The sequence below is a fragment of the Oncorhynchus nerka genome, linkage group LG7 (assembly GCF_034236695.1).
Source record: "Oncorhynchus nerka isolate Pitt River linkage group LG7, Oner_Uvic_2.0, whole genome shotgun sequence".
Classification (NCBI taxonomy): Eukaryota; Metazoa; Chordata; class Actinopteri; order Salmoniformes; family Salmonidae; genus Oncorhynchus; species Oncorhynchus nerka.
The window spans coordinates 55,771,590-55,795,000 of NC_088402.1; the positions used below are offsets into that span (position 1 = coordinate 55,771,590).

A 23,411-nucleotide genomic window follows, 5' to 3' on the forward strand; every position below is an offset into this window, starting at 1 on the left:
ACCCCGGGGAATGCTATGTGGTAGTGTCAGCACTTCAGTGGAGGGGAAGTGTTTTGAGTGACGAGCGGGGGTATTTTGCTGTGGGAAAGGTGTGATTCCCTTTATCATACCGTTTTTAGCTCCAGCTGACATTGGATTACATTGGAACTCATTGACTTTACAAATGACGCCCCCAATAGCGACGGTTCCATTCGGACAGGTGCAGTTGTGGTGCTGGTCAGGGTACCGTGAATGAATACACACTTAAAAAAAAAAAAAAAAATCTGCTTTGGTCAGATGTATAGTTCGACACAACAAAAAAAAACAATAGAAGAAGAAAAAAAGTGTATTTTTCTATCAGGGCAGTGTACAGCTACAGTCAAATCAAAATGGTTTTTCCAACCATAGTCTGTTTTATTTCATCATTTGGTGGTGCTTTAGATTCCTTGGTTCTGTTTTAGGTTTTCCTCTTTACCTACTGGTACCAGAAGCTGATTGTCTTTTTCTCAGTTTTGATTTGTACCTAATACCAATGTGAAACTGTATTTTTCCTCCTGAGTTTGGACTCAGTGGAAGTGTGATGTTTACATGTACAGATTTGTTTTTGTAATTTTATTTAATTTGGTCATTTCTCTCCTCCTCCCCACTCTGTTAATCTAATATCTTGTACATTGATGGGAAATGGGACCGTGTGGAAATAAGGTTAATGTCACATTTAAGAAACTGGTTGTTGGGAGAGCTGTGTGCTTGGCTTAAGGAATGCCCTCTCCTTAGCTGACCTGATACACACAAACCAGGGGTCACAGTGAACTGACGCTCTGGTGTGACTACTTTACCAATATATGAGAATTTGTTCCACAGTGAATGATAAGCCATTGACATACCCTTTGCAGGGTTTTCTAGACTATTAGTATATTTAGCGCGAAAAAACTAAACTGCAGACAAAAACCTCAGGAAAGGACATCACTTTTTTAACATGTCTTACTGAAGGGCCCATTTCCCTCTTTGATACCATATAAATTATATTAAAAAAATAAGTATTCTTTTTTTATATTTATTGTGTTAAATATATAACAGTGGATACCTTTTTTCCAGTACATGTGGCTAAATATTTGAATTCTTTAGAAAAGTGTTGATAATATATGTAAAGCAACTTAAAGATTGAAAAAAAACGAGAAAAAAACGATTTCTGTTTGTTTAATGCGAAAGAGCATGGGTGGTTATTTTACCTAACATATCACTTTGATTCATGAAAAACCAATGATTTCAAATGAAGCTTTCTTCGGTGTGATGTCACTGCTAAAGTAAAATGTTTTCAAATTTAAAAATGAGACTTTTTTTCTCCCAAGCTGTATGTCACAAGTCTAAATATACTAATAAAACAGTGTGCTATCAAACAGAAACCGATGTATTTTTGGATTTTGTCAAGGTTGTAATAAAGGAAAGGTTGTTCTTGTTCTTACAAAATATATATTATCGGTAAATACCTTTAATGGGTATTTTGTTATTGCATAGTATGTTTACATTAATAATATTGTGTGCATTGTACATGATGTAATAGATCTAAACCAATGAGGAATTGGTGTAAGCAACACCGATACCATATTTCTATACTATAGCCCACTTCTACATAATACACTGACCAGCAATATATTATAATTATGTTACCAGAAGCTTTTTTTAAAACTAGAGAAAAAAAAGTCAATTCATTTGCTAAGGGAAATTATGCATAATTAGATAGGGAATATAAAACGCTGTGTTGCCTATACGTACTGAGTAGATCCCTTGCACCAGAGTTAAGGGCGTATATATAGATACATATGTTGATTTAACCGCCAAGCATGAGCAGTGGGCAGACAGGTTCACGGATGTAGGGACAACGGGAGCTGTCGAGTGTTCCAAACCAAAACCCTGGGACTATAAGCATGTCGTGGTCCTGGCTCAGCAAATGCAGTTCAGGTGTTGACCGTATTCCAGAGAGATGCGGTATTTGGTTATCATTCGTTGGAGGTCAAGTATAGGTAGGGGTATTTTTTTTTAGGCGTACTTTAAATGAATCAAGGATCAATGTGGGCATGGATATCGTCTCCTCTCCCGACAATATATCGTTTCCGCATTCCCGCAGCCATAGGTATTGTGTCCCTGATTAATCGCAACACAAAACCGGTTTCTCCTGATTGCCAGCCTAACTATCGCTGATGCTGCACTATGCTTGTTGTGAAGGGAGAAAGGGGAGATCGAAGACGTTTCGAAACTGTAGGCTAATAGGCGTCTGGCGTTCCTAAATAGGCACATTTTATTTTCGCGTCGAATTTGTCGCGGTTCCCTTCAAAAACCTGGGATACCTCGGCGTAGCTATTGGTTTGGGATGGAGGGTTGTTGTCGTTGTTGCATGCCATGTTGTAGTCGGCTGTGGAACTGGATATGGCCCGAATTCCATTACCCAAATATCACCCGATCAGCCGAAATCCCCACTATTTCAGGTGATATCCGTGCTCCGTCCCCCAAGAAGAAACCGACTCAGCTCTATGCGGCTCTGTTTGATTTCGAAGCCAGGAGCGAGGAGGAGCTGACTATCAAGGAAGGTGACAAGCTGTCGGTAATAGAAAAGAGGGGGGATTATGTGCTTGCCAAGAAACTTACCGGTTCGATGGAGTCCGGACTGGTCCCAGCTACTTATGTGGCCATTCTACAGGACGAGTTTGCTAATCACAAGTGAGTGGCGCTTTGTGTGAGCAACCTCAATATTGTTTCATTCATAATATGCTTTTGAGATTTCACCATGTCCAATATATTGTGTAGGATCATGTTTATCAACTATGTCTACCTGGTTTATCAAGAAGGTAGGCTATCTTCAACATAATGTTAATTTAGCCTGCAAAAATAAGGACAGTTTTGACAAAATTACAATGCAGCACCCATCCCTCCCTTCCCATTCACTACTGCACAGTGCACAACATTGTAGTGTATTACAATCACACTGTATTACGTTTCTGTAGGCCTATGTGGCTACACAAATAGTTCCTGCTTTTGTTGTCAGATTGGTGCAAGTGCAGCCAAGTTGTAGCTTTATTAAGAACTACGCTAGGTACAGCAGTCGATACACAACTTTTGACAACTATTGTAAGCGTTCCACTCAGCTCACACCCACACCTGACCGTTTCAGGTGAAACCTGACCATGGAAATGTGCGTAGCGTTTGCTGAACAGCACAGGCGCACCCATTCTTGATAATAAATGTGAATAGCCTTCCTTACTATTTGGCTGCAGTCTAGCCTATAAACCACACCTACTTTTCCACTCAAAGCAGCTAGAAGGGTGTTTTCACACATAGACCTCTATTTAAAGTGAAATCTGGAGTAAAATAAAAAACTAAATAACTTTTGTCTTTGTATTCACACTGCCCTTGTCTTTGAATGAGGACTCAACTCTTTTGCCAGTTCATGTCACCTTATTGTGTGGTCTGAATCCTCTTTGCATTCACATTGAGAAACTAACCAATATCTTTTTCCAACGTTCACTCAATGCACTCTGGGTTTTTCAAATCAAATTTTATTGGACGGACACATATTTAGCAGATGTTATTGCGGTTGTAGCGAAATGCTTGTGTTCCTAGCTCCAACAGTAATATCTAGCAATAAACAACAATACACATATCGAAAAAAGAAAAAAAAAGTAAAATAATGGAATTAAGAAATAGAAATATTAGGATGAGAAATGTTGGAGTCCGGAGTATAAATAAATATAATATACAATACCAGTCTAAAGTTTGGACACCTACACATTCAAGTGTTTTTCTTTATTTTTTACTTTGTTCTACATTGTAGAATAATATTTGGGTTAGGTGGATGCCAGGAGAACACTACCTGCCTGAATGTATAGTGCCAACTGTAAAGTTTGGTGGAGGAGGACTAGTGGTCTGAGGCTGTTTTTCATGGTCCGGACTAGGCCCCTTAGTTCCAGTGATGGGGAGATATTAATGCTACAGCATACAATGACATTCTCGACGATTCTGCGCTTCCTGCTTTGTGGCAACAGTTTCAGCATGACAATGCCCGTGCACAAAGCGAGGTCCATACAGAAATAGTTTGTCGAGATTAGTGTGGAATAACTTGATGGACTGCACAGAGCCCCTCCCCCAACCCTATTGAACACCTTTGGGATGAATTGGAATGCCAACTGCGAGCCAGGCCTAATCGCCCAACATCAGTGCCCGAACTCACTAATTCTCCTGTGGCTGAATGGAAGCAAATCCCCGCAGCATCTAGTGAAAATCCTGCCTCCACCATGCTTCACCGTAGGGATGGTGCCAGGCTTCCTCCAGACGTGACGCTTGGCAATCAGGCCAAATAGTTCAATCTTGGTTTCATCAGACCTGAGAATCTTGTTTCTTCTCCCCCATTGCTCAGTTTGTCCAGGCGGCCAGTTCTAGGAAGAGTATTGTTTGTTCCAAACTTCTTCCATTTAAGAATGATTGAGGCCACTGTTCGTGGGGACCTTCAATGCTGCAGAAATGTTTTGGTACCCTTCCCCAAATCTGTGCCTCGACACAATCCTGTCTTGGCGCTCTGCGGACAATTCCTTCAACCTCATGGCTTGGTTTTTGCTCTGACATGCACCGTCAACTGTGGGACCTTATCTGGACAGGTGTGTGCCTTTCCAAATCATGTCCAATCAATTGAATTTACCACAGGTGGATTCCAATCAAGTTGTAGAAACATCTCAAAGATGATCAATGGAAACAGGATGAACCTGAGCTCAATTTCAAGCCTCCTAGCAAAGGGTCTGAATATTTATGTAAATAAAGTATTCCTGTTTTTAATACATTTCCCCCAAAAATCTAAACTCTTTTAGTCTTTTTTTATGGGCTATTGTGTGTAGATTCCTGAATTTTATTTAATCCATTTTAGAATACGGCTGTAACGTAACACTGAATACTTCTTTCCGATGGCACTTTGTATTTATGGTACCACTCAAAAGTTTGGACACCTACTCATTCAAGTGTTTTTCTTTATTTTTACTATTTTCTACATTGTAGAATAATATTGACTACATCAAAACTATGAAATAACACACATGGAATCATGTAGTAACCAAAAAAGTGTTAAACGAATCAAATATATTTTAGATTCTTCAAAGTAACCACCCTTTGCCTTGATGACAGCTTTGCACACTCTTGGCATTCTCTCAACCAGCTTCATGAAGTAGTCACCTGGAATGCATTTCAATTAACAGGTGTTCCTTGTTAAGTTTAAGAAGAAATTACACAAATTATGTGTTTGAGCCAATCAGTTGTGTTGTGACAAGGTAGGGGCAGTATACAGAAGATGGCTTTATTTGGTAAAAGACCAAGTCCATATTATGGCAAGGACTGCTCAAATGAGCAAAGAGAAACATTCCTTTTAAGACATGAAGGTCAGTCAATCTGGAACATTTCAAGATTTTTGAAAGTTTCTTCAAGTGCAGTCGCAAAAAGCATCAAACGCTATGATGAAACTGGCACTCGTGAGGACCGCCACAGGAAAGGAATACCCAGAGTTACCTCTGCTGCAGAGGATAAGTTAATTACAGTTACCAGCCTCAGAAATTGCAGCCCAAATAAATGCTTCAGAGTTTCAGTAACAGACACATCTCAACATGAACTGTTCAGAGGAGACTGCGTGAATCAGGCCTTCATAGTCGAATTGTTTCACAGAAACCACTACTGTAGAATCATGGGACACATGAACACGAAGAAGAAGAGGCTTGCTTGGGCCAAGAAATACGAGCAATGGACATTAGACTGGTGGAAATCTGTCCTTTTGGTTTGATGAGTCCAAATATGAGATTTTTGGTTCCAACCGCCGTGTCTTTGTGAGACGCAGAGTAGGTGAACGGATGGTTTTCGAATGTGTGGTTCCCACCATGAAGCATGGAGGAGGTGTGATGGTGTGGGGGTGCTTTGCTGGTGACACTGTCAGTGATTTTTATTTAGAGTTCAAGGCACACTTAACCAGCAGGGCTGCCACAACATTCTGCATCGATATGTAGAAAGCTGCTTAGTGGGACATATTTGTTTTTCAACAGGACAATAACCCAACACACCTCCAGACTGTGTAAGGGCTATTTGACCAAGAAGGAGAGTGATGGAGTCCTGCATCAAATGACCTGGCCTCCAGTCACCTGAATTCAACCCAATTCAGATGGGTTGGGATGAGATGGACCACAGAGTGAAGGAAAAGCAGCCAACAAGTACTCAGAATATGTTGGAACTAATTCATGACTGTTGGAAAAGCATTCCAGGTGAAGCTGGTTGAGAGCATGCCAAGAGTGTGCAAAGCTTTCATCAAGGCAAAGGGTGGCTACTTTGAAGAATCTCAAATATAAAATATTTTTAGATTTGTTTAACACTTTTTTTTGTGGGGTTACTAAACTCAGCAAAAAAAGAAACGTCCTCTCACTGCCAACTGCGTTTATTTTCAGCAAACTTGTGTAAATATTTGTATGAACATAAGATTCAACAACTGAGACATAAACTGAACAAGTTCCACAGACCTGTGACTAACAGAAATGGAATAATGTGTCCCTGAACAAAGGAGGTCAAAATCAAAAGTAACCAGCTGCATTAAGTACTGGAGTGCATCTCCTCCTCATGGACTGGACCAGCTTTGCCAGTTCAGACAGATTTGCAAGTTCCCAGACATTTCTGGGGGGAATGGCCCTAGCCATCACCTTCCGATCCAACAAGTCCCAGTGTAACGCACATTTTTTCCCGGCAACAAACGCGAATCCGACCATCACCCCTGGTGAGACAAAACCGTGACTCGTCAGTGAAGAGCACTTTTTGTCGGTCCTGTCTGGTCCAGTGACGGTGCATTTGTGCCCATAGGCAACGTTGTTGCCGGAGATGTCTGGTGAGGACCTGCCTTGGAAAAGGGATGTTTCTTTTTGTGTGTGTGTGTACACACACACACACACACACACACACACACACACACACACACACACAGTGGGGCAAAAAAGTATTTAGTCAGCCACCAATTGTGCAAGTTCTCCAACTTAAAGATGAGAGAGGCCTGTAATTTTCATCATAGGTACACTTAAACTATGACAGACAAAAATGAGAGAAATTCCAGAAAATCACATTGTAGGAATTTTAATGAATTTATTTGCAAATTATGGTGGAAAATAAGTATTTGGTCAATAACAAAAGTTTATCTCAATACTTTGTTATATACCCTTTGTTGGCAATAACAGAGGTCCAACGTTTTCTGCAAGTCTTCACAAGGTTTTCACACACTGTTGCTGGTATTTTGGCACATTCCTCCATGCAGATCTCCTCTAGAGCAGTGATGTTTTGGGGTTGTTGCTGGGAACCACGGACTTTCAACTCCCTCCAAATATTATCTATGGGGTTGAGATCTGGAGACTGGCTAGGCCACGCTAGGACTTTGAAATGCTTCTTACGAAGCCACTCCTTCGTTGCCCAGGCGGTGTATTTGGGATTATTGTCATGCTGAAAGACCCAGCCGCGTTTCATCTTCAATGCCCTTGCTGATGGAAGGTTTTCACTCAAAATCTCACGATACATTCATTCTTTCCTTTACACGGATCAGTCGTCCTGGTCCCTTTGCAGAAAAACAGCCCCAAAGCATGATGTTTCCACCCCCATGCTTCACAGTAGGTATGGTGTTCTTTGGATGCAACTCAGCATTCTTTGTCCTCCAAACACGACGAGTTGAGTTTTTACCAAAAAGTTATATTTTGGTTTCATCTGACCATATGACATTCTCCCAAACTTCTTCTGGATCATCCAAATGGTCTCTAGCAAACTTCAGACGGGCCTGGACATGTACTGGCTTAACTTCTTGCGTCGAGCCATCCCGGATCCGGGATCGTGAATACAGCCTCAAGCTCATTACCATAACGCAACGTTAACTATTCATGAAAATTGCAAATCAAATGAAATGAATCTATTTGCTCTCAAGCTTAGCCTTTTGTTAACAACACTGTCATCTCAGATTTTCAAAAATATGCTTCTCTACCATAGCAAACTAGCATTTAGCATTAGCATTTAGCAGGCCACATTTTCACAAAAACCAGCAAAAACATTCAATAAATAATTTACCTTTGAAGAACTTCGGATGTTTTCAATGAGGAGACTCTCAGATAGCAAATGTTCAGTTTTTCCTGAAAGATTTTTTGTGCAGGAGAAATCGGTCCGTTTGGTGCGTCACATTTGGCTACCAAAAAAATAAAAAATTCAGTTATCCAAACGCCAAACTTTTTTCCAAATTAACTCCATAATATCGACTGAAACATGGTAAACGTTGTTTAGAATCAATCCTCAAGGTGTTTTTCACATATCTCTTCAATGATGTATCGTTCCTGGAAGTATCCTTCTCCTTCTGTATCGCAAGGTAAAATGAATGCCACTGGGAATTACGCACCAATTTAGACAAAGGCCACCGGACGGCCCCCTTGGCAAATGTAGTCTCTTATGGCCAATCTTCCAATGATATGCCTACAAATACGCCACAATGCTGCAGACATCTTGGATGAAAGGCAGAGCGCATAAGCTCGTTCCCAGCATATTCACAGCCATATAAGGACACGTTAGTAAACACAGCGTCAGAAATCCTGTTCATTTCCTGTTAGAAGTTGCATCTTGGTTTCGCCTGTAGCATTAGTTCTGGGGCACGCACAGATAATATCTTTGCAGTTTTGGAGACGTCAGAGTTTTGTCTTTCCAAGGCTGTCAATTCCATGCATAGTCGAGCATCTTTTCGTCACAAAATATCGCCCTTAAAACGGGCACGTCTTTTTATCCAATAATGACATAGCGCACCCATAGACGCAAGAAGTTAAGCAGGGAGACACATCTGGCACTGCAGGATTTGAGTCCCTGGCGGCGTAGTGTTACTGATGGTAGGCTTTGTTACTTTGGTCCCAGCTCTCTGCAGGTCATTCACTAGGTCCCCCCGTGTGGTTCTGGGATTTTTGCTCACCGTTCTTGTGATCATTTTGACCCCATGGGGTGAGATCTTGCGTGGAGCCCCAGATCGAGGGAGATTGTCAGTGGCCTTGTATGTCTTCCATTTCCTAATAATTGCTCCCACAGTTGATTTCTTCAAACCAAGCTGCTTACCTATTGCAGATTCAGTCTTCCCAGCCTGGTGCAGATCTACAATTTTGTTTCTGGTGTCCTTTGACAGCTCTTTGGTCTTGGCCAAAGTGGAGTTTGAAGTGTGACTGTTTGAGGTTGTGGACAGGTGTATTTTATATTGATAACAAGTTCAAACAGGTGCCATTAATACAGGTAACAAGTGGAGGACAGAGGAGCCTCTTGAAGAAGTTACAGGTCTGTGAGAGCCAGAAATCTTGCACAATTGGTGGCTGACTAAATACTTTTTTGCCTCACTATACATACATACATACATACATACATACATACATACATACATACATACATACAGTTGAAGTCGGCAGTTAGATTGGATTCATTAACTCGTTTTTCAACAACTCCACAAATTCTTGTTAACAAACTATAGCTTTGGCAAGTCGGTTAGGACATTACTTCGTGCATGACAAGTAATTTTTCCAACAATTGTTTACAGACAGATTATTTCACTTATACTTCACTCACAATTCCAGTGTGTCATAAGTTTACATGCACTAAGTTGACTGCTTTTTAAACAGCCTGGAAAATTCCAGAAAATGTCATGGCTTTAGAAGATTCTGATAAGCTAATTGACATCATTTGAGTCAATTGGAGGTGTACCTGTGGATGTATTTCAAGGCCGACCTTCAAACTCAGTGCCTCTTTGCTTGACATCATGGGAAAATCAAAAGAAATCAGTCAATACCTCAGGAAAAAAATTGCAGACCTACGCAAGTCTGGTTCATTCTTGGGAGCAATTTCCAAAAGCCTGAAGGTACCACGTTCATCTGTACAAACAATAGTACGCAAGTATAAACACCATGGGACCACGCAGCCGTCATACCACTCAGGAAGGAGAATCGTTCTGTCTCCTAGAGATTAACGTACTTTGGTGCGAAAAGATCAAATCAATCTCAGAACAACAGCAAAAGACCTTGTGAAGATGCTGTAGGAAACAGATAAAGTATCTATATCGACATAACCTGAATGGCCGCTGAGCAAGGAAGAAGCCGCTGCTCCAAAACCACCATAAAAAAAAAAAAAAGCCAGACTACGGTTTCCAACTGCATATGGTGACAAAGATCGTACTTTTTGGAGAAATGTCCTCTGGTCTGATGAAACAAAAATAGAACTGTTTGGCCATAATGAACATCGTTATGTTTTGGAGGAAAAAGGGTGAGGCTTGCAAGGCAAAGAACACTATCCCAACCGTGAAGCACGGGGGTGGCAGCATGTTGTGGGGGTGCTTTGCTGCAGGAGGGACTGGTGCACTTCACAAAATAGATGGCTTCACGAGGAAGGAAAATTATGTGGATATATTGAAGCAACATCTCAAGACATCAGTCAGGAAGTTGATGCTTGGTCGTAAATGGGTCTTCCAAATGGACAATGATCCCAAGCATACTTCCAAAGTTGTGGCAAAATGGCTTAAGGACAATAAAGTTGAGGTATTGGAGTGGCCATCACAAAGCTCTGACCTCAATCCCATAGAACATTTGTGGGCAGAACTGAAAAAGCGTGTGTGAGCAAGGAGGCCTTACAAACCTGACTCAGTTACACCAGCTCTGTCAGGAGGAATGGGCCAAAATTCACCCAACTTATTGTGGGAAGCTTGTGGAAGACTACCCAAAACTTTTGACCCAAGCTAAACAATTTAAAGGCAGTTCTACCAAATACTAATTGAGTGTATGTAAACTTCTGACCCACTGGGAATGTGATGAAAGAATTTAAAGCTGAAATAAATCACTCTCTACTATTATTCTGACATTTCACATTCTTAAAATAAAGTGGTGATCCTAACTGACTTAAAACAGGGAATTTTACTAGGATTAAATGTCAGGAATTGTGAAAAACTGAGTTTTTAAATGTATTTGGCTAAGGTGTATGTAAACTTCCGACTTCAACTGTAAGTGGGTAAAACCGTATGTAAACATTATTTAAAGTGACTAGAGTACCATTTATTTTTTAAAGTGACCAATGTTCCATGACCATGTACATAGAGGCTGCTGCCCTAAGGTGCATGGGAGAGTAACTGAGTGGTAGCCGTCTCGTGACAGTGACTAAAGTTCAGTGCAGGGTACTGGCAGGGGGGGGCAGCAGCTAGTGGTGACTATTTAACAGTCTGATGGCCATGCACTAGAAACCCCAAACTGTAGGACTAGCCATTCCATCAGAATGTGTTATTGAAATGCTACAGTAGATATACCTACTTACATTTTGGATGCTAATCGATTGCATTTAGTTACAAGATGAGACATAATATTTGTAATCAGAAGATCCAGTACTATTAACATGAAAAGATTATTGTTAACAGAATAAATAGCAGAATACTAACTCCAGATTAAATAATGCTGTAATAGGCTATTGCTCCTTTAAGAGCTAGAATTGATTTTGTACATTTGATTGTAATTCTCACCAAACATCTTTAAACTATTCAAACCTCACAATTGAATAAGAAGCTTTCTTAGCCTATAGATGACATACTGTTCACACTGCACAAAAAATTAAGCACCACGTCAAGTCCACATGAGTGACAAAACACTGAGCCAATCATGGCACAACGTTCTGTATTTTCTGCTGGCTTGCCCCACCACCACAGAAAGCACTGCGCTAGGCTGAAACACCTGCATTTTGGAGCTGCCTTACTCAAGAAAACAAAAAAGAGACCATGTTTGTATGTGGCTTTATTAACCCAATGATATATATTTTTTTTAACTTTGTTTGCAAACTGATATGTGACACATATTAGTTTTCTCAATTGATAACATGCATTGGTCAAAACTCTTCACACACTTCTGTTTTGCTGGCTGTATGTGGACCAAACTGTGAATCATTTTATTGCTTTCACACAAAATGCTTTCAATGACCACATTCTCCGAAATCCATTACCTCCTTTCTCATTCATACTCTCATTCATTCATACTCCACCTGCTAAACCTTCTAAACTATATCCACCTGCTAAACTATATATTTGCAGCACGTTTTCAACTGCCAACACACTGGTTCTAAAACTGTTAAAAACACATTCAAAACAGAATGATGGCAAATGTCGTACATTTCTGTAGTAACCTGATTGAAACAGAATCTCACGGGAATATTTAATCATTCCAAACACAGCTGGTTGCATTTTCAGCTGAAAGCCTACCCCAAGTGTCCTGTTTTTAGTCTCGTTACCAAACAGACAAAGGAGGAAGGCTTCGGAATGATTTAGTTTGGAAACATGGCTCAAGGAAGACCGGTTTGGTGGGAAAAGAAGAGTGGCAGGGAGAGGGAGACAAGCGTGGAGGACAAGGAGAGGAAGACCAAGCACGGTGGTCTCTGAGATAAGCATATAATATATAGGCTCATTTTATTTTCTGGATGACCTGCATATTCGACTTGTGCCAGCAGAGGAGAGGGGGGGCAAGAAACACCCCTACCTTTTTGTTGTGTGGGATAATGTGGCATTCCACTACTCTGTGGCAGTCAGACTGGTTTGCTGCACATCCCAGAATGTCAGTACTATTCCTGCCTCCATACTCCTCGTTCCTAAACTCCTCTATGGGGTTTTTCTCTGCGTGGAGGTGGAAGGTTTATCACCACCATCCAGATGCCCTTGCTGGATGCAATGAATGTGGGGTGTGGAGACACTTCTCCTGAAGATACTTTCTAAGATGCTTCGCCAGAGAAGACATAAGATGTGATGTTAATGAGAACTTGTGGCCAAATGCAGGAGAGCGAGAACTAGATCTATCACAGTACTGTACAGTAAGAGTGATTATACTATACATGTTGATGTAATTATTAATACTCTTTATTTTTCACAAGTAAATTACTATATGCAAAGATATAGAAAAAAATAAAGGCTATTGAAGCAAATTGCTGCATTTCCGATTCATTCTTTTTACATATACTTTAGGACAGTCAAAGTGAAAAGGTGTTATTCTTATTTTATACCGATTTGTGAAAAATTATTCAAACTTCAAAGAAAAAAGTGAATTTATTTAATGCTCCCTGTTAGTGTTTCTTTAGGTCAGTGTGTTATGAGTGACAATGTATGCTTTCTGAGTGAGAATTGTTGCCAGCGTTATGGTCGAACAAGCTTATTTTGAGACATGTATAAAGTGTTTTGGTGGTTTGAGTGAGTTTGAGGTGAGATTAACTGTTTGGCCAAGATGCATGTTGGTAATGCAGACTGTGTGAAGAGTTTTGAAAAAGTGGTTTCAGTATTGACCGACTCTTGTTAGCAATTGAAAATACTGTAATGCCAAAATAACATGTAAAACAGGCAAGCTAAAAATGTGGGTCTCAAAACAGTTTGTGCTCTGCCCTACCTGCCCTGAATGACAGGTCGCCATTGCTCATACCCAAGAAGACTTGAGGCTGTAATTCCTTAGTAAAGGGTCTGAATACTTATGTAAATGTGAAATGTATTATTTATTTTATTTAAAAATAATAAACAATTTCGAACTGCACCGAGTTCACACAAATTGGCTGAAAAGGACAAAGTGTGAAACCACCTTAGCCTACCTCATGTTCAGCCTGTCATGGGTTTGTGTTGCTGTCGGCGTTGCTGTCAGCGTGTGTGTGTGCAATTGTGCATGTCTCTTTTTAAAAAAAAAAAAAATTTAAGTCTGTGACTGACTGTCGGCCTCTTTCCCTGTCTGTCTGTTGAGGTGGTACTATGGGAACATTAACCGGGTGAAGGCGGAGAAACTGCTTCTGGCCCCTCAGAATAAGGATGGCTCATTCCTGGTGCGCATCAGCGAGAGCCACAGCGACGAATACACCATCTCAAGTAAGCCAATATTGCATGGTAACATATTAAGCACATGCTAGTTTCTTTTGGAATTCATTAACACAAGCGCCATAGGCACCGTATGGTAGCCTACCCACTCTGTTGAATTCATTAACACAAGCGCCATAGGCACCGTATGGTAGCCTACCCACTCTGTTGAATTCATTGTAGTAAATACCAGAAAGAGCCCATTGTTACCCATAAAGATCCTATTCAATTGCATTATTTAATTGATAATGCCCAAGAAGCCGGTGTTTGTTGAATATATTGGCACGGGTGTTCCGGCCACTATATCCAACACCGGCTTGGAGGGCATTATCACTTTTAAACAACGGGTTAACAACATATTCAATAAACAGATCTACATATTTTCATTCAATGTTATTTGGATTTAATTTATTCGTACTATTTCATCCTTCCACAAAGATATAGTCCTGACACAAATCTAGGGTTGCTAGAGACGCGACCCAGTTGTTCGTTCTTTTTTGTTCTATATCTATGGACGCGACCCAGTCATTCGTTCTAAATGTTCCATTGCCATCCTGACTTGCAACGTTCTTATCCCTGGCCCTGCTTTTACAGTCACGTCAAAAAAGTGCAGCCAGAACAAAAGCAAAGTAGCTGCATTTGTTTAAGCTGTTTCCTAGTTAAGATTTACTTGGTTACCTCCATAACAATGAACTTATGATGTGTGACTTTGCCTGGCAGAAAAACAATTGCTCTCTTGTCAAGACACTGGTCAGACAAAAGAAAGACAATCCATGACATTTATTTGAGCTGATTTTAATAAATGAAACATGTCTCTTTGTTATCCGCCACAGCTGACATAGCTACTTGTTGTATGTCACATTTATCTGTCGGAGTCTGCTACTACTTCTGCTGCCCTGCTATAGCCTTTTAGGTGTTGATGGTGCTACAGTGTTCTCTTTGTTTTTGGCCAGGATGTTGTCAGTGACGGACGCCAGTAGCTATGGAGCGAACCTTCGCACCGATGCCCTCTCACTGACATAATCTCCCTGGCTTCTAAACCAGCATTGGCCAGTTTCTGGACTGTCGTGGTCCTGATGTTGTGATTTGTGTATGTCCTTGTTCCTGCTGCCCTGCAGATCTTGGGTAGAGGTGCTGCCATAGTTCACGCCCATCGGCTCTGACGTGTGCCAGATCGAGTCCCGGATACACTCTCCTCTTCTTGGATGGAGATAAAAAGGCAAGGCCGTTCTCCGGGCGTTTTGATAGGTATTTCTCCAGTGATGACACCGGACATAGTGGGTTCTCTGGCTGCTCGAACATGAATCCCCTCTTGGACTCCCTGCCCTTCTCCCTTGGGTCCAGATTCTTTGTTGCCTTGTTATATGCGAAAGTGGCGTATCTGAGAGAATGTGTTGTTATATTGTTTTCCAGTAGCCTAATTACGAGTGCAACTTAGAAATAACACAAACAGGCTATGAACAACATACCGTAGACTGTTCTCGTCTGTTTTTACGAGGAATGAGTTTGGCTTTTGTCTGTTCCCCTCTTTTCCTCTTCGACCCAGATGTAACTGGAGGTCAAACCACACTTTCTGGACCAGACCCCTTGGTGTACCGGGATTCAGAGCCTGGGAGTTTTGGAGCTGGGCCATGTCTTTATCAGTGATGGGAGGGTGGCTGTTTGTGATATGAATTACTTGCCGCCTTAGCTGTTTGATTTTGCCCAGAAATGCATGATTCGAGGTGGTAAATTCAGTGTCCTTCATAAGGCACAAGTTGCAACCGATGGGTGGGTCATTTAGAAACCGGTTGAGCCCACTACGGAGTGTCAGGTAGCTACTTATGCTGTACGGCTCCCCCTTCCCATTTCATACATTTCCATAAAAGTGTCGGAGGATGTTCAACTGTCTACAAAAGTGATAGTTTTGTAGTCAACTACGTTTTCTTATTCTCTGCTATCCAGCCCTCGGAGCAACACACAGCCCATTTTGTATTCTGAACTGTGTTTTTTCCGTTCGGGCTTTTCTCTAGGTCATTCAATGCAGTATCCTCCAAATCTGCATGCCTGGGTATTATTGCCATCTATTTTTCCCCATTCATCCATAGTCATGCCGCTGAAAAGATCAAAAGAAATGTTCCACAGTTTTCGCAACAAAGTATCGATTTAGCCAGTCAACTGAAAAGTGTTGTATGCTGCTATGACAACCAGCTCAATTTGCTGTCAGTGTCGTTCGGACACGTTCACTTTAGATGGGACGGTGGAGATTGCAATTCAATATTGAAAAGGTCGGAGAGACAGAGCAAGGTTTATACAAATCTCTGCTGTTGAAAACCAAATGGGAGGAGATGTCTAGATGCTTTTTATAGTGCAGATCAAGTTCATACATTTCCTGGCAGGGTTGATGAGACCGTGGATTGCGCATTGAGATGGAACAGAGTACATTTCATAGATTTAGCTGGTGGTAACTTGTGAAATAGACACCGGTTGGAATGCGGTTTTAACCAATCAGCATTCAGGATTAGACCCACCCGTTGTATAATACATTACATTAAACGGAGTTCTAATATGTAATTCTATGCTGTTATCCCACCATTCCTTATTAAATCATCTGAAAATACCAGTGGAAACAATGGTGTAAAAGGACGTGCTACTGTTCATTCACCAGTGGGTGGCAATGAAATACTTCTTTAGTTGCAAACCTCCTACGTCTCATCACCCACTGTACTGTAAACCGAGAGAGCGATCTCTAAGTCAATGCTTATATGTCAAGTTGTGATTCATTTGGTCAAGTGTGTGTGTACGTGTGTGAGACATGTACAGTTTAAAAATAAATGCTTTTGGAGTTTGTCACCACTGTCTTTGAAATGTGTAAAAAATATTTTTAAAAGTCTAATCATGTTGGTCTTGTCCATAGGCAGAAACGATGGGAAAGTCTTTCATTTCCGAATCCAGCGTTCATTGATTGGGGCATACTTTGTGTCGGACAAGATTTCCTTTGCCACTCTGGAGGAGTTGATCCGATACTACCAGAACAACTCCAGGAGTCTAGGAGTGCCTCTGGATGAGCCATGTGCACAGCAGGTGTGTGTGTGTGTGTGTGTGTGTGTGTGTGTGTGTGTGTGTGTGTACCAACCAATTCTCTCACACACTTACATTTTGTGGATACCATTCACAATCCAGTTATTTTGTGGATGGTGAATATGTTAGTGTTTGGGCCACATATTCCCCCAAAATCAAATCATATTTGTTAGAAATATGTGTTTTACTTTGACATCATTAGGGAATCAAGAAAATGTAGTGTAGAGGCAGGGATCAGGCTGTTTTTAGTGGAGGCTTCTCAGTGATTCCAGTCTCTTCTCTCTTCCTTTCGAGTGGAGACGATGAGCCTGAATCCGAGGCCGTGGAAAGCCACACAGACGCACACGCTTACCCTTCACTCCAGGCCCTTTTTTAGTTCACCATTTTGTTATTTCAAAATGTTCTGCTTTTCTACTTTTCAATTTAGTTTTTTTTTTATAGTGTTAGCATTTATATTTCTTAGCTGTTAGACTGATACTGTTGAAATATCATACACAATTTGATTGTAGATGTAGTTCTATTGTATCCAAAATTATTTCTGTCCTACATGTTCAATTTGACCAACTCGGTGGCCTTGTGGTTAGAGTGTCCGCCCTGAGATTGGAAGGTTGAGAGTTCGATCCCCGGCCGATTCATACCAAAGCCTCTAAAAATGGGACCCAGTACGTCTCTGCTTGGCACTCCGCATTAAGGAGATAGATTGGAGGTAAGGCCCTGCATTAGACGAGCATCCTGTCCAAAGGGTGTACTTGTACATGAAGCTTCCCCACGCTACAGAAACAGGAGATGGGCTCCTGCTCCTATGAGCTGTTCTGGCTTGCACAAGAGTACATGAGAAGCTCATACCGAGACTAGTTGACCTCTTCATGAGATTGAAGTTTATTAAGCTTATTTTTTTCTTTTTTTTATACATTTGTGTTTTCTTCATTGAATTATGTTGTGTAGTTAGATGTTCCAAGACAATCACAATGTTAATTCCACAGTAATTAAAGTATCTAAAGATCAGGGATCATCAACAAGATTCAGCCGTAGGATACTTTTTTTTCTGAGCGGATGGTCGGGCAGCCCCGCAAGAAGCCCCGCAAGAAGCCCAAACTGATATAATGTTTGACTAAAACATAATATATTCATACCTTGCTTACCTTTGTATACGATCGCTATTATGTGTGAGAATACTTTGGAACCGATTTTCAAAATTAAAATCACTTGGACCTGACCTGTTACATAAAATACTGGACAACAATGAAAATGCAAAGAAATATATACAGTACCAGTCAAAAGTTTGGACCCACCTACTCATTCAAGGGTTTTTATTTATTATTACTATTTTCTACATTGTAGAATAGTAGTGAAGACAAACTATGAAATAACACACGGAATCATGTAACTAAAAGTGTTAAACAAATCAACAACAAAAAATTGATTCTTCAAAGTAGCCCGCTTTGCATACTCTTGGCATTCTCTCAACAAGATTCACCTGCAATGCTTTTCCAACACCCTCGAAGGAGTTCCCACATATGCTGAGCACTTGTTGGCTGCTTTTCCTTCACTCTGCGGTCCAACTCATCCCAAACCATCTCAATTGGGTTAAGGTTGGGTGATTTGTGGAGGCCAGGTCATCTGATGCAGCACTCCATCACACTCCTTTTTGGTCAAATAGCCCTTACACAGCCTGGAGGTATGTTGGGTCATTGTCCTGTTGAAAAACCAGATGTCCTGTTGAGCAAACCAGATGGGATGGTGTATCGCTGCAGAATGCTGTGGTAGCCATACTGGTTAAGTGTGCCTTGAATTCTAAATAAATCACTGACCCCCACATCATCACACTTCCTCCTCCATGCTTCACGTTGGGAACCACACACGGAGATCATCCATTCACCTACTCTGCGTCTCACAAAGACACGGCGGTTGGAACCAAGAATCTCAAATTTGGACTCCTCAGTCCAAAGGATAGATTTCCACTGGTCTAATCTCCATTGCTCGTGTTTCTTGGCCCAAGCAAGTCTTTTCTTCTTATTGGTGTCCTTTTAGTAGTGGTTTCTTTGCAGCAATTCGACCATGAAATCCTGATTCATGCAATCTCCTCTGAACAGTTGATGTTGAGATGTGTCTGTTAATTGAACTCAAAGCATTTATTTGGGCTGTAATTTCTGAGGCTGGTAACTCTAATGAACTTATCCGCTACAACTTTCAAAGTTTTTGAAATTTTCCAGATTGACTGACCTTCATGTCTTAAAGTAATGATGGGACTGTTGTTTCTCTTTGCTTATTTGAGCTGTTCTTGCCATAATATGGACTTGGTCTTTTACCAAATAGCCCTATCTTCTGTATACCACCCCTACCTTTTCACAACACAACTGATTTGTCGGAAAGACATAATTCAAAATGTACTTTCAACAAGGCACACCTGTTAATTGAAATGCATTCCACGTGACTACATCATGAAGCTGGTTGAGAGAATGCCAAGTGTGTGCAAAGAATCTCAAATATATAAAATATATTTTGATTTGTTTAACTTTTATTTGGTTACTACATGATTTCGTAGTTTTGATGCCTTTACTATTATTTTACATTGTGGAAAATAGTAAAAATATGAGTAGGTGTCAACTTTTGGCTGGTTCTGTATATATTTTCTTTTTTTGTTCTGAAAGTAAAACCACCCTGCCACCAGTTGAGGAACCCTGATATAGATCATCCTTTGTAGATTATTTATTGATAATTTGATCATTTCTTGATTGACACATTTCTTTTGTAGCATTTAATGATAAATGTGTATTTTTAAAAGAGCCTGTGTTTTTAAAGAAACTTCCCTAACTTTGAATGTACTAAAGCTATCTGAGCATCACACATGCTTAATTAAGCTTGGAGTTTGCAATTTTGGGGCTACTTAATTGGTTCCATTGTATTGGGCAAACAAAATGCAGCGCAGCTCAAGTATTTGAAAGTATTCGCCATACTCGGTAGCTGTGAGTTCTGTGTGTCTAACAGTGTTGTGGTGTCCTCAGAGAGAGCTGTTTGACATGGAGCCTTGGGAGCGTCCTCGGGAGGAGTTTAAACTGCACATGAAGCTAGGGGAGGGCCACTTTGGAGAGGTGTGGGAGGCCCTGTGGATCAGCCAGAAAAAAAGTGTGGCCATCAAGATGCTTAAACAAGGTAAGCATGCTAGCTCTCTTTGCTATCATATTAACTACAGTGTTATACATTATTCCGCACATTACAAGCAGAATTTTGATATAGTCTTTCTGGGCATGATCACTGATCAAATTCAACTTGACGAATTGATGAGGGAATTATTTTCAACAACATACTGCAGATGGGCAAATGCTGCAATGGTAAAAACGTTATTGCAGGCAAACACAATTACACACTCGCTCACCAAGTCAGTCCATTCAGGTCAGGGCCCTCACATTGTTCATAAAGTGTCATGGTCAGTCTTAAGCTCCTTATCTCACACCTGAAGAGCACTGTTCTCAGCCTCGCTCTGTCTTTTTGTCTCTCCTGCAGAGGACACTAAGCTGGATGAGTTTGTGAAGGAGATCCAGGCCCTGAAGAACCTCCACCACCCCAAGCTCATCCAGCTGTTGGCCCTGTGTTCCAGAGGAGAGCCTGTCTACATAGTCACTGAGCTCATGACCAAGGGCAGCCTCAAGTCCTATCTGGGCAGTGAGTCAAACACACCCACATGTTCGGCTGCATGCAGTGTATGCTATGTGTTCACAGATGATTCTGCTTGACCAATAACATATGTAAGTCGACACACACACAACTTTTCATAGGGTGATGAGATGAAAAAAATCATGTCTAGGGCTCAGGGCTTGATTGGTCCAACAGTGACCTAACCAAGATCATTTTGGTATCGAAAACCGGTGAAGGTATGTGTTGGCGCAATTGAGTAACTATTCAGACCCTTATCGATCCTAACCAGTCTGCTCCCTGTGCTGTTCCAGCGCCGGAGGGTCAGGTGCTGACCTCTGCCCACCTCATCTACATGGGCAGCCAGGTTGGTGAGGGCATGGCCTACCTGGAGGACCGACATATCGTGCACAGGGACCTGGCGGCCAGGAACATCCTGGTGGGAGATGACCTGGTCTGTAAGGTGGCTGACTTTGGCCTGGCACGCATCATTAAGGTAAGGATGGAATGGATGTGCCGTGAATGTGAAATGTATGGGGAAATGAAGAGCGAGAACAGCCAATAAGTAAAGTTTTAAAAAATGCTGTAGAAAAATATACTGTGTGTTGGGCTGACCTATCTGGGTAAAGGAAACAATGTTCACTCTCAGATGAAGCAAGGAAAGGTCTTGCTTAAAAAGCCATTTTTTTCTGGACATTTCCAAGGGAATATGAAAAAAATGATATGTAAACATGTGTGTGTGTGTGTGTAGGACAGTGTGTACACTGCCAGTAGAACCACTAAGATCCCAGTGAGATGGACAGCCCCTGAGGCTGCTCTCTATCAGCGCTTCTCCGTCAAGTCTGACGTCTGGTCCTTCGGTGTGCTGCTCTACGAGATGATGTCACGAGGAAAGATGCCATACGACGGTGTGTCAAACCTTTTCAAGACTATATTCTCTGGTCTTGATTTTTTTTTTTTTTTTACAATTATACACCACGTGATCACAAGAGGAACAGTCAATCCTCATGACAGTTAATCTATTACCTCTATCTGTAAAAATGCTTTTCAATATTTCCCTCTGACGGATATTTCTCCCTCTGATTTAATATTTTTCTTCTCCCTCTTTCTTTCTCTTTCTTCTCTCTCACACTCACACACACACAGGGAAGAGCAATACGGAGGTGCTGGAGCTCCTGTCGACAGGCTACAGGTTGCCCTGTCCCAGTAAGTGTCCCCCCAACATCTATCGCATCATGTTGGAGTGCTGGAATGCCGAGGCCTCCAACCGGCCCTCCTTCCACGCCCTGCACAGCCAGCTAGACACCATTTACACCCGCATCTACTTCAAGACCATTGAGGTCTAGGGCTGAAGGAGGAGGCCAAGGTGTGACTGCACTGACATAGACACTACAAAGCAGAGGGAACTGCAAGACATTGTCTGAAATGGTGATCCTTTTTTAACAGGCTTTAGTCTATTTTGCGGGTTCTCTTGGTTGTTTTTAAATCAAGGTTATGTGCAATATAAAGCTCTTCCTGGAGGAGGGCAGGAGAAGTGGGGCCACTGTTAAGCCCACGGAGGCCCTATGCTACAGTATGCCAAACGGCCAGTCCTACAGAGAGTGCCTATACACTGACTATACAAAACATTAGGAACTCCAGCTCTTTCCATGCCATAGACTGACCAGGCGAAAGCTATGATCCCTGATATCACCTGTTAAAGCTACTTCAATCAGTGTAGATAAAGGGGAGGAGACAGTTTTAAGAATGATTTTTAAACCTTGATACAATTTAGACATGGATTGTGTATGTGTGATTAAGGCAGCCCTTCGGTCCTTTCTGATTTAGGGGGGTTGGGTTAAATGAGGAAAACACATTTCATTTGAATGCATTCATTTGTACAACTGACTAGGTATCCCCCTTTCCCAATCAGAGGATTAATGGGCAAGACAAAATATTTTAAGTGCCTTTGAATGGGATAGGGTAGTATGGGCCAGGTGCACTGGTTTGAGTGTGTCAAGAACTGCAAAGCTGCTGGGTTTTTCACCCTCAACAGTTTCCTGGGTGTATCAAGAATGGTCCACCACCCAAAGGACATCCAGCCAACTCGACACAACAAGCGGGAAGCATTGGAGTCAACATGGGGCAGCATCCCAGTGAAACCCTTTCTACACCTTGTTGTACATGCCCTGACGAATTGAGGCTGTTCTGAGGGGAGAAAGGGGGTGCGACTCAATATTAGGAAGATGTTCCTAATGTTTAGTACAATCTGTGTAAGTTTACACTACACAGACATGGCTCATAGAGACTTCGCTCACACAGTACACAGTGATGGAGGACATGGCCATTGAGACTGGAGAGTGATGACCCATAGAGGACATCTTCTGGGATTTACTGCTCTACCAATGGAAGACAACTTTTTGAACTGTCAACGCATGATATTTAGAGATGTACTAATACAGTTTGGGAAATATGAGCCATAAATGTCCTTTATTCTTCCTTGATTTGAGTTTCTTCCATATTTTTTAGGTGTCCTCTCGACTACGCCATTGGGTATTAACAAAAATTATAATAAAATATTTTTGGGGATAACTGTCCTGTTTTCATTGTGTGTGTGGCCAACCAATATATTTTTCAATCCTCCATACGATAAGGGGAAAGCCATACCGACCGTAGCTGTCCATTACTGCTAATCATTTTGCTGAACTCATGAATAGGCCTATGCAGTTAATCTTTTAGTGATAAGCTACTTGCTGAAACTGAAAACAGCTGTATAAACTAAACAAAAATTAACAGTTTACAATTTAGGCTACCTATACATGCTTTTATGAATATTTTGTTAAAATTCCCATAATTG

At 41.3% G+C, this 23,411-nt stretch overlaps 1 protein-coding gene across 1 annotated transcript; it reads left to right on the plus strand.

Moving 5' to 3' along the window:
• The first annotated feature begins 1,820 nt into the window (after positions 1-1,820).
• Positions 1,821-23,140, plus strand: LOC115131994 (tyrosine-protein kinase SRK3-like). The gene is made up of 8 exons (XM_029664141.2): positions 1,821-2,694; positions 13,773-13,894; positions 16,779-16,945; positions 19,948-20,095; positions 20,447-20,605; positions 20,890-21,071; positions 21,327-21,483; positions 21,722-23,140. The coding sequence occupies exons 1-8, from the start codon at positions 2,348-2,350 to the stop codon at positions 21,919-21,921; spliced, it is 1,482 nt and encodes a 493-aa protein (XP_029520001.1). The 5' UTR covers positions 1,821-2,347; the 3' UTR covers positions 21,922-23,140.
• Positions 23,141-23,411: the final 271 nt, after the last annotated feature.

Coding starts and splice junctions, on each gene's coding strand:
- LOC115131994 (XM_029664141.2), top strand. CDS start 2,348: ATGGAGGGTTGTTGTCGTTGTTGCATGCCATGTTGTAGTCGGCTGTGG. Junction 20,096..20,446: donor CATCAAGATGCTTAAACAAG/GTAAGCATGCTA, acceptor TCTCTCCTGCAG/AGGACACTAAGCTGGATGAG. Junction 20,606..20,889: donor CCTCAAGTCCTATCTGGGCA/GTGAGTCAAACA, acceptor GTGCTGTTCCAG/CGCCGGAGGGTCAGGTGCTG.